The sequence below is a fragment of the Cyprinodon tularosa genome, unplaced genomic scaffold, assembly GCF_016077235.1.
Source record: "Cyprinodon tularosa strain WSP-4 unplaced genomic scaffold, ASM1607723v1 ctg656, whole genome shotgun sequence".
NCBI classification, from domain to species: domain Eukaryota; kingdom Metazoa; phylum Chordata; class Actinopteri; order Cyprinodontiformes; family Cyprinodontidae; genus Cyprinodon; species Cyprinodon tularosa.
This window is the reverse complement of record NW_024039403.1, coordinates 474,913-489,781: the sequence shown is the minus strand read 5'-3', so window position 1 is coordinate 489,781 and position 14,869 is coordinate 474,913. Positions and strand designations below refer to the sequence as shown.

General features: G+C 41.5%; 1 protein-coding gene across 6 annotated transcripts in view; it reads left to right on the top strand.

Annotated features, from left to right (window-relative positions):
* ralgps2 (Ral GEF with PH domain and SH3 binding motif 2) overlaps positions 1-3,023 on the top strand; it is a 142,243-nt gene extending 139,220 nt beyond the window's left edge. For all 6 annotated transcript variants that reach the window (XM_038309084.1, XM_038309086.1, XM_038309087.1 and 3 more), the window contains 2 exons: positions 162-253; positions 335-3,023. In XM_038309084.1, the coding sequence (XP_038165012.1) occupies positions 162-253; positions 335-364 (122 nt within the window). In that variant the 3' untranslated portion in view covers positions 365-3,023. The remainder of the gene's footprint in view (positions 1-161; positions 254-334) is intronic.
* The last annotated feature ends 11,846 nt before the right edge of the window (positions 3,024-14,869 follow it).

The window sequence follows — 14,869 nt, the reverse complement described above, 5'->3', positions numbered from 1 at the left end:
TTATTGACAAATCATCTTATATCCATACTTAAATTAAGGGTAAATACCTTAATTTAAGACATTTTTACTTATTTCTAGTCTATTTCAGCCATCCAATCACTGAGATCACAGGTGGAAATCAGACACTCCTCATTTCACATTTCCCTGTCTCTGTTGCCTAGGTAACACCTACAAATACCAGGCAGGGAACAGGATGAATGCTCTGCTCTGGTTCAAACATCTTAGCGCTGCCTGTCAGAGCAACAGGCAACAGGTAAATAAAAAATGATTTAAAAAAACACAGAGTACATCGTAGGAAAGTCTCCTACATTCTAATTTTTTATTTTTCCTCCAGGTACCAGCCAATCTGATGTCATTTGAGTGACGCGGGTGAGATGAGAGGGATGAGGAAACGGATTTAGGAGGACGAGGAAGTGGAAGCTTTCACTGCCAGGAGCCCCGACAGACCGATTCTCCGCCCCCGACCTCACTGCAGCCTCACCTACCACCACTGCCTTAACCAGGGTTCCTAGTGTGTCTGTGTGTGTGAGCGCAGGTCTGTGTGGAGAGAAGTTACCGCTTTGGACGTCCCGACCACTGAACAAGGACCCGCACCACTGCTCCCTCTCCCTGTCTTTTGTTCAGCACTTTGGTAGAGCCCCGACACTGAGCGTCCGCAGCTTGGAAACCTATTTTAATCACATCTTCTTCCATCATCAGACAGGATTTCCAGCTCCTGTTCAGTTGTGCACACAGTTAGAACATGCTGGGCTCAGAAGGCTCCAGAAAACCTTTTTATTTGATTGTTTTAGTGGCTCCTGTTGGCCTAAAGGAAGCATTATTTAGATCACACACACAGAATGTTCTCCCGTTACATCGATGTAAGGGCTCCAGCTCCTGCAGAAACTATTTCCAGAATGTGTACAGTTTTTAGTGGAAAGCTTACTCTTTTTTTGTGTTTTTTTTTTTGTGATTTACTGAATTTACTAGATGTTTGTAAAACGCATCAGGATGGGCGGAGCTTCTTTAAATGTGCAGAAACCTTGTCTGTGGTCCACAGTGGTACGATCATCCCAGAATCTAAGCTAAGGCGTGTTTACGGTTAGATTGATGCTTTTTTTTTATTTTATTTTTTTATTTTTTTTCTGTTATCATCGTTGAGGAAATGCTGGGTTTCCTGGACTTGGAATACAAAACACTAAAGACTTGAAGCTGTGAAAAGTCCAGGAGGAAAAGAAGCGAGAAGTGATGACGGGTGTTTTTATCTCCTCTGGTCCTTCTGGTTGTTGGAGCGGACACTCGAAGCCACGCGGAGCCGTTCACTCTGCTTTAATTAGTCTTTTTTTTCTAAGTTGGTCAAATATTTGCTTTTTTTTGGGAGGGATGGTGCAGTTCACAGTATTACCGTTTAGTTGACGATTGCACAGCAATGCAGGTTTGTCTGTTACGAATGTTAGTGCTTTTCTGTTTTTTTCTATTTCTACTTTAGGAACATTTACTCAGAAAAATCATCCTTTTTTTATTTTTCTGAGCTTAAACCAGTCCCAGCTCGGCTTTTGGACCCTACCAACATGGCGTCTTGGTTGGAGGGGAGAAATAAAAGCCTAATAGGTTGAAATTGGTGCCAAGTGAGGTTAACTTCACTGATTAATTTCCCTCAGGTTGATGCGACGTTGGAGGGTTATTAGCTGCAGTCAGTGTGCCACAGGACTACTAATTTAAAAACCTGAATAGACGGCGGGGGGGGGGGCAGGTATTCAGAGAGAATTGCTTTTTTAAATCCGGCGTTAGTTTACATTCTACTGGTGCTTCTCAATTCATTAGAAAATCATTAAACTCTTTGGTTTATTTCAGTTCAAATTGTAAAAGTTTACGGCAATAAAAACACAGCAGCGCAGTTTATCCGAACTTTAGTCATTCCATAAGCTAGTAAAGAAATATAAACTTGCTAAAATAAATATCCAATAGCTGTAAAGTATATTTACTCAGCAGTTGATCTTTGCTCCTTTTTGCCTGAATTCCTGCATCACTGCTGCGTAGCTTAGAGGCCATAAACCAGCAGTTTTACCTTCATCTGATCCGTATTGCTCTGTCGTGTCTCATCTTCCCTCTGGCACTACGCCACACTCACTGGAGAACAGTTTATAGGGAAAACGACTGAATCGAACCCAAAATCTAAAAAAAAGGCGCCTTCCTGCAACATATTTTTTCCTTCCACTAAACCTTCCATTAATCTGCCTGGATGAAAGCGTCCTTAGCGGTGGCCGTGTGTAGCTCACGCTGCCAGAGGGAGGTGTGAGCATCTGCTTTGGTTCTAAGCTTTACAGCAATAAAAGCTCGGCTCGTTTAGAATGAATTTATATTCTATAACCGGCAGGTTTTTAATTGAATAACTGAAATAAGCCAATTCTTTTGGTGAGGGTCTAATTTATTTAGATGCACCTGTATGTTTACACAGCCCGACCCCCCACCCTACCCCCTCACACTGCCTCTGGTGCTTTATGAGGGGGAAATGATTAGTGCAGCGCCCGTCTCTCTGTTACCTCCTTTAATTAAACTCTGAGGTCATTTCCACGTCACGGTCTCACCCACCAAGAAAACTCTCCTTTAGCACAACATCCTGTACAGATTAAGTTCAAATTAGCCACTTTTGTTTTGCTCAGACATGTATTTGGATAGAATGAGTTCAGGAAGAAAAAAACAGTGATGTTCATGTGGACGAACCTGTGGAGGAATGAATGAGGACGCCAAAGAAAGGCAGACGTAATGTGACGGTCGCAGCAAGGATGTGTGAGGATTTGGGTGCCTGTTCATACTTGTCTATTTTTTTAAGAAAAAGCAATGTAATCAAAGCCAGATGAAGCCGCCTGTCACTGCTGAGCAGCTGGGCGGCGGCGGGCGACCGGCTTGCCCAATCAGCCGTGTGACTGACGACTCCACGCCGGCTTGTTTTGCACTGGACGAGTGAAGAAAGGAGGGACCCTGAGCCGGATCGGCAGCAGAAAGAGGGACAGTGCCACAAACTGTGGATCCGGGTGGTGTTTTTGACCCAAAGGGACAAAAAAATCAAAAAACAGGGTTAAACTGGACTTGACCCTGGATCCTGCTTCCTAACTGCTGCGTTAGCGAGTGACGACACGCAGCCCAGGGAGAATCAAAACGAAGAATGTGAGAATCTGCAGGAAGGACTGCGGAGCAAAGTAGCTGGGATGGACGCCAATCTTGACAGCAATCACTTTTCTTTTCTTTGCTTTATCTGATGCTAATTGACAATGAAAAATGAAATAACATCCAATGTAACTGAGTTTTATACCATAGCAATTAAGTGCTTTATGGGCATCTGTGAATTTGAGTGTATTGATCGTGACGAGCACTTTTTGTGATGTTTCCCCTCACTGTTACCTGGGTTTACATTATTATTAATATTATTATTATTGTTTTCTATTCCAGTCTGCACAGGGCATGGTCAACGTAACGGAAACATTTGTTTTGGGATGTTTCAGTCTGAGCCAGCATTGCCCTCCTTTGGTATTAGTCACCCTTTAAACCTCCTTTGATCTGCTCTCCCAGCTGGTTTCCTTTAAATGACCATCCGCTCTGCTAATGTACAGCTTCCCTTTGTATGAACTGTTTTAAATGGCTGAGCTGATTGAAGTGGAGCAGAGTGTTCAACCTGAGGACGTTTGTTTATTCTCTGCTGGATATCATTTACCAGTGACAGCAGCAGCCGTGGTTGGATCAGAGTGCCGGACGATGGCGGCTTGACCCTTCCTGACCCCCCCCCCTCCCCACCCCGTGTCTCTGTCTACCTGTGTCATGACTGTGGCGAGCGCTGTGACCTCTTTGAGTGATGTGCTGCCTGGTGTGAAGACTGAGAACCAATAAACACTCTGCCGTGTTCTTTGTTTTTATTTTTTACTCCAATTCAGCTCTGTGTGTTTTATTTTTTTAAATATTTGACACTCAGACCATTTCAGTCGCTCCAATGGCTGCTAACCGCAAGCACAGAATGTGTTTTGCTAAATTATTTTTGAGTATTTTATTGGGGGTGGTGTAAAGTAGGAAGAAGCCAGATTATTAATGTAATTAATGTTGTCTGAACACTGAAACATGGTGATGGCAGCATTATGCTGTGTGGATGCTTTCCAATTACCTGGCAAACCAGATTGATCACCTGTTTCATTAAAGGTATAGTGGAGTTTTTTGTTTGATTTTTTTACGGGTGGATCATCTAAATAAGTGGTCCTCCTAATCGTCAATCATTCTGGTGACATGTTCACATTAAGGCGGTACTTCGTGCTCCCAGTTATGTTTTTCTGAGCATGCACACTTTCAGCTTCCCTGTGCGAAATAAATTCCTCATCTCGTCATGAACCAGTTACTGATATCAAAGAATCCACTATGAATTTTTGCAATGGTTCGTTCCCACAGTTTAAAATCACATCATTGCCAATATAGAAAGAAATTAAATCTCATCAGGAAGAGCTTCAATAAATAAGGTAAAAAGGGTATATAAAAATGATAGCTTATAAAATAATTGAAGCAATGTAAATGTACTTCCTACATTTACACATAAATATATATATAAAAAAAGCACTGCATCATTATTTTCTCCCTCATTTTGTTCAAAAGAAACAGTTGATTGAAGGTATTTATGTGATCTTATCTCCTCATACCGTTCTTTACATGAACACATACAGAAATATAAAGTATCACACAGTTTTCACTTCTTTATATTTATTTCCCCATAAAACTACTTTATAATACAAATATAACGGAGTGGTATCAATAATTTGATAACTTATTAAAACCTTTTTGATTTACTAAAATCACTTCAACTAGCATTTAGCAAACCACTTTAAGCACATAGTTGGAATTTAATAAACCGATTCGCTAACAGGAAGTTGTTGTTCTTTATTAAATGTTAAATGTTTTATTAATATTATATTATTTATTAATAAATTTATGTGATCTTATCTCCTCATACCGTTCTTTACATGAACACATACAGAAATATAAAGTATCACACAGTTTTCACTTCTTTATATTTATTTCCCCATAAAACTACTTTATAATACAAATATAACGGAGTGGTATCAATAATTTGATAACTTATTAAAACCTTTTTGATTTACTAAAATCACTTCAACTAGCATTTAGCAAACCACTTTAAGCACATAGTTGGAATTTAATAAACCGATTCGCTAACAGGAAGTTGTTCTTCTTTATTAAATGTTAAATGTTTTATTAATTCATCTTTATCCTGTCAGGAGATTATGGATGGAAGTAAATGAAGTCAACTTTTTAAGTAAAATTAGTAGATGTAAGAGTTTTAATGTGGGTAACATGGGCGGTTCTAGACTGGGCCCAATGGGGGCCAGTGCCCCTGTAGGTCATGTCCTGGCCCCTGTTTTATGGTTCCTGTACTGAAGGCATAATTCTCAAAGAAATTCTAATGATAATCTGCGATGGAACAGACATGGTTACTGATTGGTCCTTTGGATCTATTTCATGTTTTTTCTTTGCAAATTCTGTTTAAAAACAATGAGGTGATAGTTTCAGTGGTATTGAGATTGGATCCCAGTTGTCATCTGCTAAATATTTATTTAAATGGAAACAAAAGAAAGACTGTATTTGTTACACCTGAATTTATCAGTTTTTCTTGTGTTCTTATTCAGATTTTATAGAAAACTGTATTTTTAACTTAAATTAATTCAAGCGTTAAATAAGGAAGTTAGGTCCCCCTGAAGGCTCGGAACTTCCCTTCCAGTTCTTTTTCTGGGAGAAAGTTACCTGGTATAATTATTCTGAACTCAAACTGGGTAAAATTATATAAAAAGGACAATAAAAACAGGAGTAAAAAAGTAACAAAGTTTATTCCAGTTCAGGTCGTTACAGGACAGAGAAAATGCTTGGAGTCGGCACAGCTGTGGGCTCAAAACGTCAGCGAGCGTTGGCATCCGGCAAACTGAGCCCCGAACGAGGTCGTCTCCTGCTTCTTAAACCTCATGAGTCTATGTGTTGCATCAGGTGGATGCTTATCTGTTCGTGTCAGAAACTGAGACATCATCAATGCCCTGACGTTTATGCATCTTGCCTCTATGCCTCAGGATTACAGACAGCTCTCCTCTATCAGTCCGGCTCCAGGATGTGTCCTTATTCTGTGTATCTTCCAAAGACAAGAAGACGGTCCTCATTAGACGGCCTCTGTTCACACAGTGACATCCACCGTGTGAAGGAAGGCCTTCTACTCCGTCTAATCTGGCTAACAGATTAACAATACACATGATTAATAAAGAATAAATCTAACAACTCCCCCTGATAAGTAACTGTTTTTACAGGTAACTTAAACCACAGAAAGTGACACATCCTTTGAATCACCAGGTGACTCAGAGAGCATCTGTAATTGGGCAACCCCCCCTCCCCAGGAAAAAATCACCCAACCCTGAAGTGTGTGCTTAGAAACCTATATGGGACCGAAGGACCCCCTTCCAGCTGTCGCGTAGTTCGGAAAAAACCCTTGCCCCCCTCTCAAGGGTACCGAACGCCATCTCTCAGGTGGATCCCCGGTGTGCGCTTGCAGAGAGAGCCCTAATGTATCACAATTCTAAAAAAAAGTTCAAACCCCAAAAAGTGTATGAGCTGGATTCTAAATAAAAAGGAAGGAAGAAAAAGCCTAAAAGCACAGCAACAAAATCTACTCTAACATCATGGAATCAGTATATTGTAGACCCTAAGCATAAATGATTCAAAGTCCTCCGTGGTCCCCCCCCCCGATGGACGTCCTCCCACATTCGACGGGCATCTCCATGGCACACCTGAAAGAAGCGATTAGCCCTACTCTATAAGGACTCTGGCACCATCCATCATTAATTCTAGACTCAATGTTTCTATGAAAAGTTTATAAAATCACAATAATAAAAATAAAAAAACACTGTGCCGCTGATGTGCCTGTAACGGTCAGTGGTCCCCATTCATTTCTATTCTATGATCCAAAACTATGAAACATTTATCATAATGAAAACTAATGACTAAAATCTACCCACTATACATCTTGATTATCTAAATGCTCCGTCTCCTTCATACATCACCCTCCTCCGTCCGCATCAGTCGGATCACCGGCTACTCCTGCTCATATTCCCTTAGCAAAGGTGTCGACAGGAGTCAGTGGCATCTGGTAGGTGGCCGTTCCACCCAATTTATTTCCATCAAAAGAGCTAATAGCTCTATCTACGCACCTAAGGATGAGAGCACGGATACAAGGCGCACAACAGCAAACTGCTATCACAACAGCAACAATAATGGTGGAATTGAAAATATTCACCAAAAGATTTCCCCGTTTTCCAAACCATGAACCAAACATATTGGATAATGAGTTTACTGATAGGGATTCAGTCCTTTCAAAGCATTCATCATTGATCCACTTGTATTTTCTGGAATGTAAGAACAAAAACTGTCCCCAATATTACTACCCCCCCCCCCCTTCCTTAGCCAGGACCATGTCCAAGGCGAGCCTGTTCAGGGAGGTCGCTGAGAGCTGTCCGTGCACAGCCTCAAAACCATCACGGCTGTAGTTCGACAAGCGTTAAACGTTTTAGTGTACATCATTTCTGTGACCCACATTTTTTAGGCATGATCCAAAGAAATATAGACTCAAAACCCGCTGCAATCTGGTTGGTCAATTTATACTCATCTGGAACTCCTCTTGGTATACCTACCGCATCAATCCATACCGGGGAATCCACATAAGGCCACCTTAGGGCCACTTCTGAATCTATTCTCCCTCCCAAATGTTCTGCTTCTTTTTACCATCTCCAAGTTTACTCATAAAGGAGCTTGTAGGTGTCGCAGCTGGAGCTGTAGTCATCAAGGGAGAACCCTGCCAATCAGTGGCAATTACAGCCTTTTTTTTATCATTGGACCCAGGTTTTTCGCCTGCTCCCGGTTAGTGACCTTCATGAGGAAATGGTGGTGCATTTCTTTCTGAAACCGATACATCATCTGCAGCTCTAGAGGCAAGATGGCTGCTGCACTGATCCCTTTGGCCCAATATAAATATTAGACAACCCATTCGCAGCTCCAGCTCAGTCTGATGTGAATCCTGCAAAAATGTAACCACGATGTCCCATGCATCCTGATAGCTATATGTCACATATCTACCCTGGGGATCTCAGATAGTTTAGTGTGACGTGAAGAGGATCCGGTGGGCTGCTGTAAGAATGAAGAGAAGCTAACCAAACATCCCATCGCGTCATTACATCAATCAGAGAATGATCCTCTGGGTGGACTGCTCACCCCCACCAAACACGTGCATTCGCCTCGTCATTATTTGGGAATTGACCAAACTGACTTTCATTAGAGGTCTGGGTTCTGACAATCTTCCCGTTTGGGAAAATGACGTCGGTGTAGGAGACAACAGTTGCCCCTAACACTAGGGTGACCAAACGTCCGTATTTCCCGGGACATATCCGTATTTCACGTCCTGTCCCGAGCGTACCGGGTTTTTTTTATAAAGTGAGGAAATGTCCTGTTTTTTTAAATTACCTTAATTGGACCATTAAATTTACAGGCACTAGGGCACTGCGCACAACGCTGCATGTGACGTAATCCCTGAGCCGCGGCAGTGCGGGCAGCCCTGTTCTTAATCAGAATATATATAGCGTGGCTGTCAGTACGCCAACAACATGCGAAATTGTTAATGTATGTTTACTGATGATTTACGAAAGAGTTTCCCCGCTTTCAGACCGGGTCGAGACAAACGGGAGGCCTTATGCACATATGTCTCGGTGTCCAATGGAGGTGCAAGGAATCTGAAAAACCACCTGGACTCCGAAAGTAAAGATAGTCTATTGATATGTTTGTTCGTTTTTGGTACATTTTGAATAATTTTTGCTACACAAGAGGTATTTTTGTTAATTAGCTCATTTGTTAATTTATTTTTTCCAATAGCTTACAGAACAGACATTATTTCGTTCATTGCTGAGGCTGAGTATCATCTGTTATTGAGAGTTGAGAGTTACTGTTAACTTTTATTGTTAAGTGAGGGATGTTTAGATGAGACATTATTTCTTTCATTGTGCTATTCATTCATTACAGGAATTGTTAAAGGAATAGTACACCCAAAACATGATTAGCCTTCATTTTCTACTCACCCCCATGCTGAACAACACTCTGGAGTACTTCTTTGATATCTCAAATGCATCTGGAGATCTGGGAGGCTTCTTGCTGTCTGCTGACATTCAAATAATGGAGGTCTATGGTGCCCGAGGCAGAAAGGTCCATAAAAGTCCACAAAAAACGCGTCAATATTCCTCCATACTGCTCGTCCAATGTATTCCAAGTGTCCTGAGTGGGTAGCATCCATAATTTACTCGAAACGAAGTCATTTAGAATGTTTTTAGAGCATAAACAGTAGTGTATAGGATTTCCTAAAAGCGCGTTCAGGACGCTACGGAAGCCGGCAGACCAAACCAGATGAAAGTGCGCATTCAGCGTCTGCTCTGCCGATAATGCAAGCGTAGAAGAAGAAATGTGCTGTTTACCTGTGCAAAGAAAGAAACAACGAAAGAAAAATGTCTGAGGACTTCAGTGTTGAGGAAGAGCAGGAGTTCTTTGCCGAGCTGAGTGCGCACTTTCATCTGGTTTGGTCTGCCGCGGTTTCTGTAGCGTCATGAACTCGCAGGCGCGCGCTTTTAGGAAATCCTATACACTACTGTTTATGCTCTAAAAACATTCTAAATAACTTCGTTTCGAGTAAATTCTGGATGCTACCCACTCAGGACACTAGGAATACATTGGACGAGCAGTATGGAGGAATATTGACACGTTTTTGTGGACTTTTATGGACCTTTCTGCCTCGGGCGCCATAGACCTCCATTATTTGAATGTCAGCAGACAGCAAGAAGCCTCCCAGATCTCCAGATGCATTTGAGATATCAAAAAAGTACTCCAGAGTGTTGTTCAGCATGGGGGTGAGTAGAAAATGAAGGCTAATCATGTTTTGGGTGCACTATTCCTTTAAGCATTTTCAATAAATAAATTTTGAATGAAATTATCATTTGGTATTAAAGTTATTGCTGTTGACTTTTACTGAAAAGCATTTTTAATAAATCAACTGTAAATGTCATGTTATTGTAGGATTACGTAGGTCTATGTTAAGTGAGTGCATGCCACAGACATCTCTATGCATGGGAACAGAGATCCCCCCCCACCGCTCAGGGTGACAGATTTATGGGGCGCTGTCTCTGAATCAGAAATTCATGAAAAAATGACATGTTAGAATTTTAAATAGAGGAAACATCGAATGGGTTCTGAAAAGTGGCAAGTTTGTTTTTCTCCAGAAAATCCCATTACCTGTGTAGCTTTTCGAGAGGTCGTGAGTATTAGGTTGCTGTATCCGGCCCCCGTATCGACCATAAAAGGACAGTGACTGCCCTCAATCAAAAGATCTATTATTGTTGCTGGAAATTTCTCAAAATCTACCTCTGTAACTACACCATTAACGGGATCCCGGCCCCCCTAGTACTGTGGCATTTGCCGGGGGTGGGGTGGCATTGGCATTTCTGTCCATCTGTTGGCTCGCTCCTCTGTGACTGCGATCGGTGTGTAAGATTAGTGTTTGGACACCACCTAGCTCTATGTCCCGTTCCACCGCAGAACCAGCAAGTCATAGTATTCTCGTGTGGATTGTACGATCTACCCCTCCCTCTGCCACGGTTCTCAGCCAGCGGTGCAGCCGCTGCGTATTGGTACATCGGGTAATCCCCCTCCGGACGCATTCTGGTAAGAGTCACACATTCAGGGTTAGTCACATTCGTCTGAGTGGCTCTCGTTTGAGATTTTGTAGTTTTCTTTTCTTTTTTCTTGTCCTTTAACTCACGTAATTGCTCAGCCATTAGTTGTTTTTGCAGTTGTTTTAATTCTAAAGCAGCCTTCCTTTCCACCTCATCGGCCATCTTCATGTGATGGATCAGTGTCGCTGTCCACTGATCCATGGGTATCGCGTCACCTGCAACTAGTTTTAACATTTCTGCCTTCACCTGCCCTTTGCACCCTTGTATCATTGTGTGTTTGAAAAGTTTTTGGAACATGCCTGTTAGTGGGCTGGTTTCCGTTTGTTCTTCCCATGATCTTAACATCCTGCCAACGTACGCTTCTGCACTCTCTCCCGTTTTCCGGGTGGTATCATTCAGAAGATTCCAGTCTGTTTTGATCGGATAGGTTGCCCTCAGGGCTGCCCAAATCTGACCCGACACAGGGGCTAGTGGGGCGGATGATATCAAGTTACTCGTCCCTGCCCGTACCTCTATGTCATGTAGCTCTATGTCATGTAGGTGGGCTGCCAAGCAGGTCCGTAGGTCACCAATCACTAAAATCTGTCCACTAAATGCATTTAAAAATTCCTTAATCCAGGTTTGTGCTCCTTTCTTAGGATCTGGAAATTTGACGGTTTGTACTCTTCCAGCATCGTTATATGTTTGAACTAATGGCGTCTGGGCTACCGTCTCCTTGATCATTTTCACTGCGTAGATTATATTTGACTCCCACGGGGTCTGGAGGCTGGGAGTAGGCGAGCTTTTTCTGTGTTAATATTGAGGAGGCATAGGTAGAGTACCCTCTCATGAAGGCTGTAGGATGTCTTGGTGTGCTGGTTCTGTTACTCACATGCATGGCGTCCTCCACTAGTTCTGCAACACTATCAACCCTCTCATTCATGGCAACATGACACTGCTCTGCAGCTTGCAGTTGACCCATGCTTGTAGCTCCCTCTTGTTCCCCACAGTAAAACTGTTCCTCATGTTTAAGCACCCCTTCTCTGTTTGTTATTCTTTTGAACTGTGCCTGTTTATGTAAAATTCCTAAATTATGAATGTATATTGACCTAATAAGACATAGAATTCAACTTACACCTAATTAAATAGAATTTATACTTCATGCAATTTTCTTTTTATTGGAATCTCTTGCCCTGTTTTTTATTTCATGCTTTTTTATGCCCCCATGAAAACACGCTGGCCCCCTCCTGGCCCCCTCGTACATTTGGTCTAGAACCACCACTGGTCAGGAAGTTGTTGGTTTAGTTGTGATCAGACATCTTTCCTCTTTCTGTCTAAGCTGTTTAGATATAAATATCTAACTATTTATGGTAAAGTAAAAGGTTTATGTTGTTTATATATAGATGAAAGGGTTGTTATAATATCTGACCACCAGATCAGCCCGTTAAAGGTCAAAATTTGTGATTCAAATGTGGATCTTTAAAAATTATTACTTTTATTTTAAGTCAGCGTGATAAGAAGCAGGAATAACCTCTGTGGTCGCTAAAATTAAAAACAGGACATGTGACTCTGTGGTTCCCATCTTACGGTGGTTTCTTAATCACAAAGTTTTATCTGAAAGGAAAATATCATTAAGCTGTTCTACAATTTATTTCATCACTTCAGCCAAAGATTAAATGTAATTTATTACTAATTATGCATAGAATGTAGGGCTGAATATCTAAAAGGGTATCAAGATAAAAGCCTTCCCTATCAGTCAATATTAATAATTATCAGTTTTTTTTTTTTTTTTTGTTGCTTTGCATTTTAAAGGAATAAAATGTAAGCCTTATTCTGTCTAGATGGAACGTATGACATTACAAAAACAGTCACCGAAAACCACAAACCCTGCTTCGTTTGAGTGTGAGGGGTTAGGAGGCAAAGGCCACAGCAGAGGCAGATCCTTTTTTCTCTGCTTACAGCTCAGTTCAGTGAAATTCTTACATTTTATCTTTAATATTTTCTGCTGATATCGACCATTTCTCATACAGTGGTGCAAAAAAGTATTTAGTCAGCCACCAATAGTGCAAGTTCTCCCACTTAAAAAGATGAGAGAGGCTGGTAATTTTCATCATAGATATACCTCAACTATGAGAGACAAAATGAGAAAAAAAAAATCCAGAAAATCACATTGTCTGATTTTTAAAGAATTTATTTGCAAAATATGGTGGAAAATAAGTATTTGGTCAATAACAAAAGTTACTCAATACTTTGTTATATACCCTTTGTTGGCAATGACAGAGATCAAACATTTTCTGTAAGTCTTCACAAGGTTTTCACACACTGTTGCTGGTATTTTGGCCCATTCCTCCATGCAGATCTCCTCTAGAGCAGTGATGTTCTGGGGCTGTCGCTGGGCAACATGGACTTTAAACTCCCTCCAAAGATTTTCTATGGGGTTGAGATCTGGAGACTGGCTAGGCCACTCCAGGACCTTGAAATGCTTCTTAGGAAGCCACTCCTTCGTTACCCGAGCGGTGTGTTTGGGATCATTGTCATGCTGAAAGACCCAGCCACGTTTCATCTTCAATGCCCTTGCTGATGGAAGGAGGTTTTCACTCAAAATGTGACGATACATGGCCCCATTCATTCTTTCCTTCACACGGATCAGTCGTCCTGGTCCCTTAGCAGAAAAACAGCCCCAAAGCATGATGTTTCCACCCCCATGCTTCACTGTAGGTATGGTGTTCTTTGGATGCAACTCAGCATTCTCTCTCCTCCAAACAGCACGAGTAGAGTTTTTACCAGAAAGTTCTATTTTGGTTTCATCTGACCATATGATATTCTCCCAGTCATCGTCTGGATCATCCAAATGCTCTCTAGCAAACTTGAGACGGGCCTTGACCTGTACTGGCTTAAGCAGGGGGACACGTCTGGCACTGCAGGGTTTGAGTCCCTGGCGGCGTAGTGTGTTACTGATGGTAGCCTTTGTTACTTTGGTCCCAGCTCTCTGCAGGTCATTCACTAGGTCCCCCCGTGTGGTTCTGGGATTTTTACTCACCGTTCTTGTGATCATTTTGACCCCACGGGGTGAGATCTTGCGTGGAGCCCCAGATCGAGGAAGATTATCAGTGGTCTTGTATGTTTTCCATTTTCTAATAATTGATCCCACAGTTGATTTCTTCACACCAAGCTGTTTACCTATTGCAGATTCAGACTTCCCAGCCTGGTGCAGGTCTATAATTTTGTTTCGGGTGTCCTTTGACAGCTCTCTAGTTTTGGCCATGGTGGAGTTTAGAGTGTGACTGTTTGAGGTTGTGGACAGGTGTCTTTTATACTGATAACGGGTTCAAACAGGTGCCATTAATGAAGGTAACGAGTGGAGGACAGAGGAGCCTCTTACAGAAGAAGTTACAGGTCTGTGAGAGCCAGAAATCTTGCTTGTTTGTAACTGACCAAATACTTATTTTCCACCATATTTTGCAAATAAATTCTTTAAAAATCAGACAATGTGATTTTCTGGATTTTTTTTCTCATTTTGTCTCTCATAGTTGAGGTATATCTATGATGAAAATTACCGGCCTCTCTCATCTTTTTGAGTGGGAGAACTTGCACTATTGGTGGCTGACTAAATACTTTTTTGCCCCACTGTATATTGATCAAATATTATTGCCCTGCCCTGAATGGATGATGTGGCTTATTTGCAGTGATATTGTTAACAGGTACTTTTAGTTTTGGTAGTTAAAGTAAGTTCATATTATTATTATTATTATTATTGTTATTATTATTTATTTATTTATTTTTTATTTTTTTGCTTTTAGAAAACTAGAATATAAGACCAAGTTAAAGAAAAGCACAGATATGCCATCCAGGTATGCCTATTCACTCTCTTGCATGAATTGCTGCATCTATACGGCGTAACTCTGTGACTCGGCTGAAGGGTTGGTTACTCTGGTTTTCCTATCCTCTTCTTGACAACAGCCATATATTCTCTAGAGATTTTAGGTGGAGCCAGTTTCCAGTTCCCAGGGGTATTGATAGGTATTTCTTCTGGCAGATGGCCAAGTGGTGTTAGAAAAGGAAATCAGAATCTCAGCAAAGGTCCAAGTTATCTTGCACTCAGATGAGTTTGATGAAAC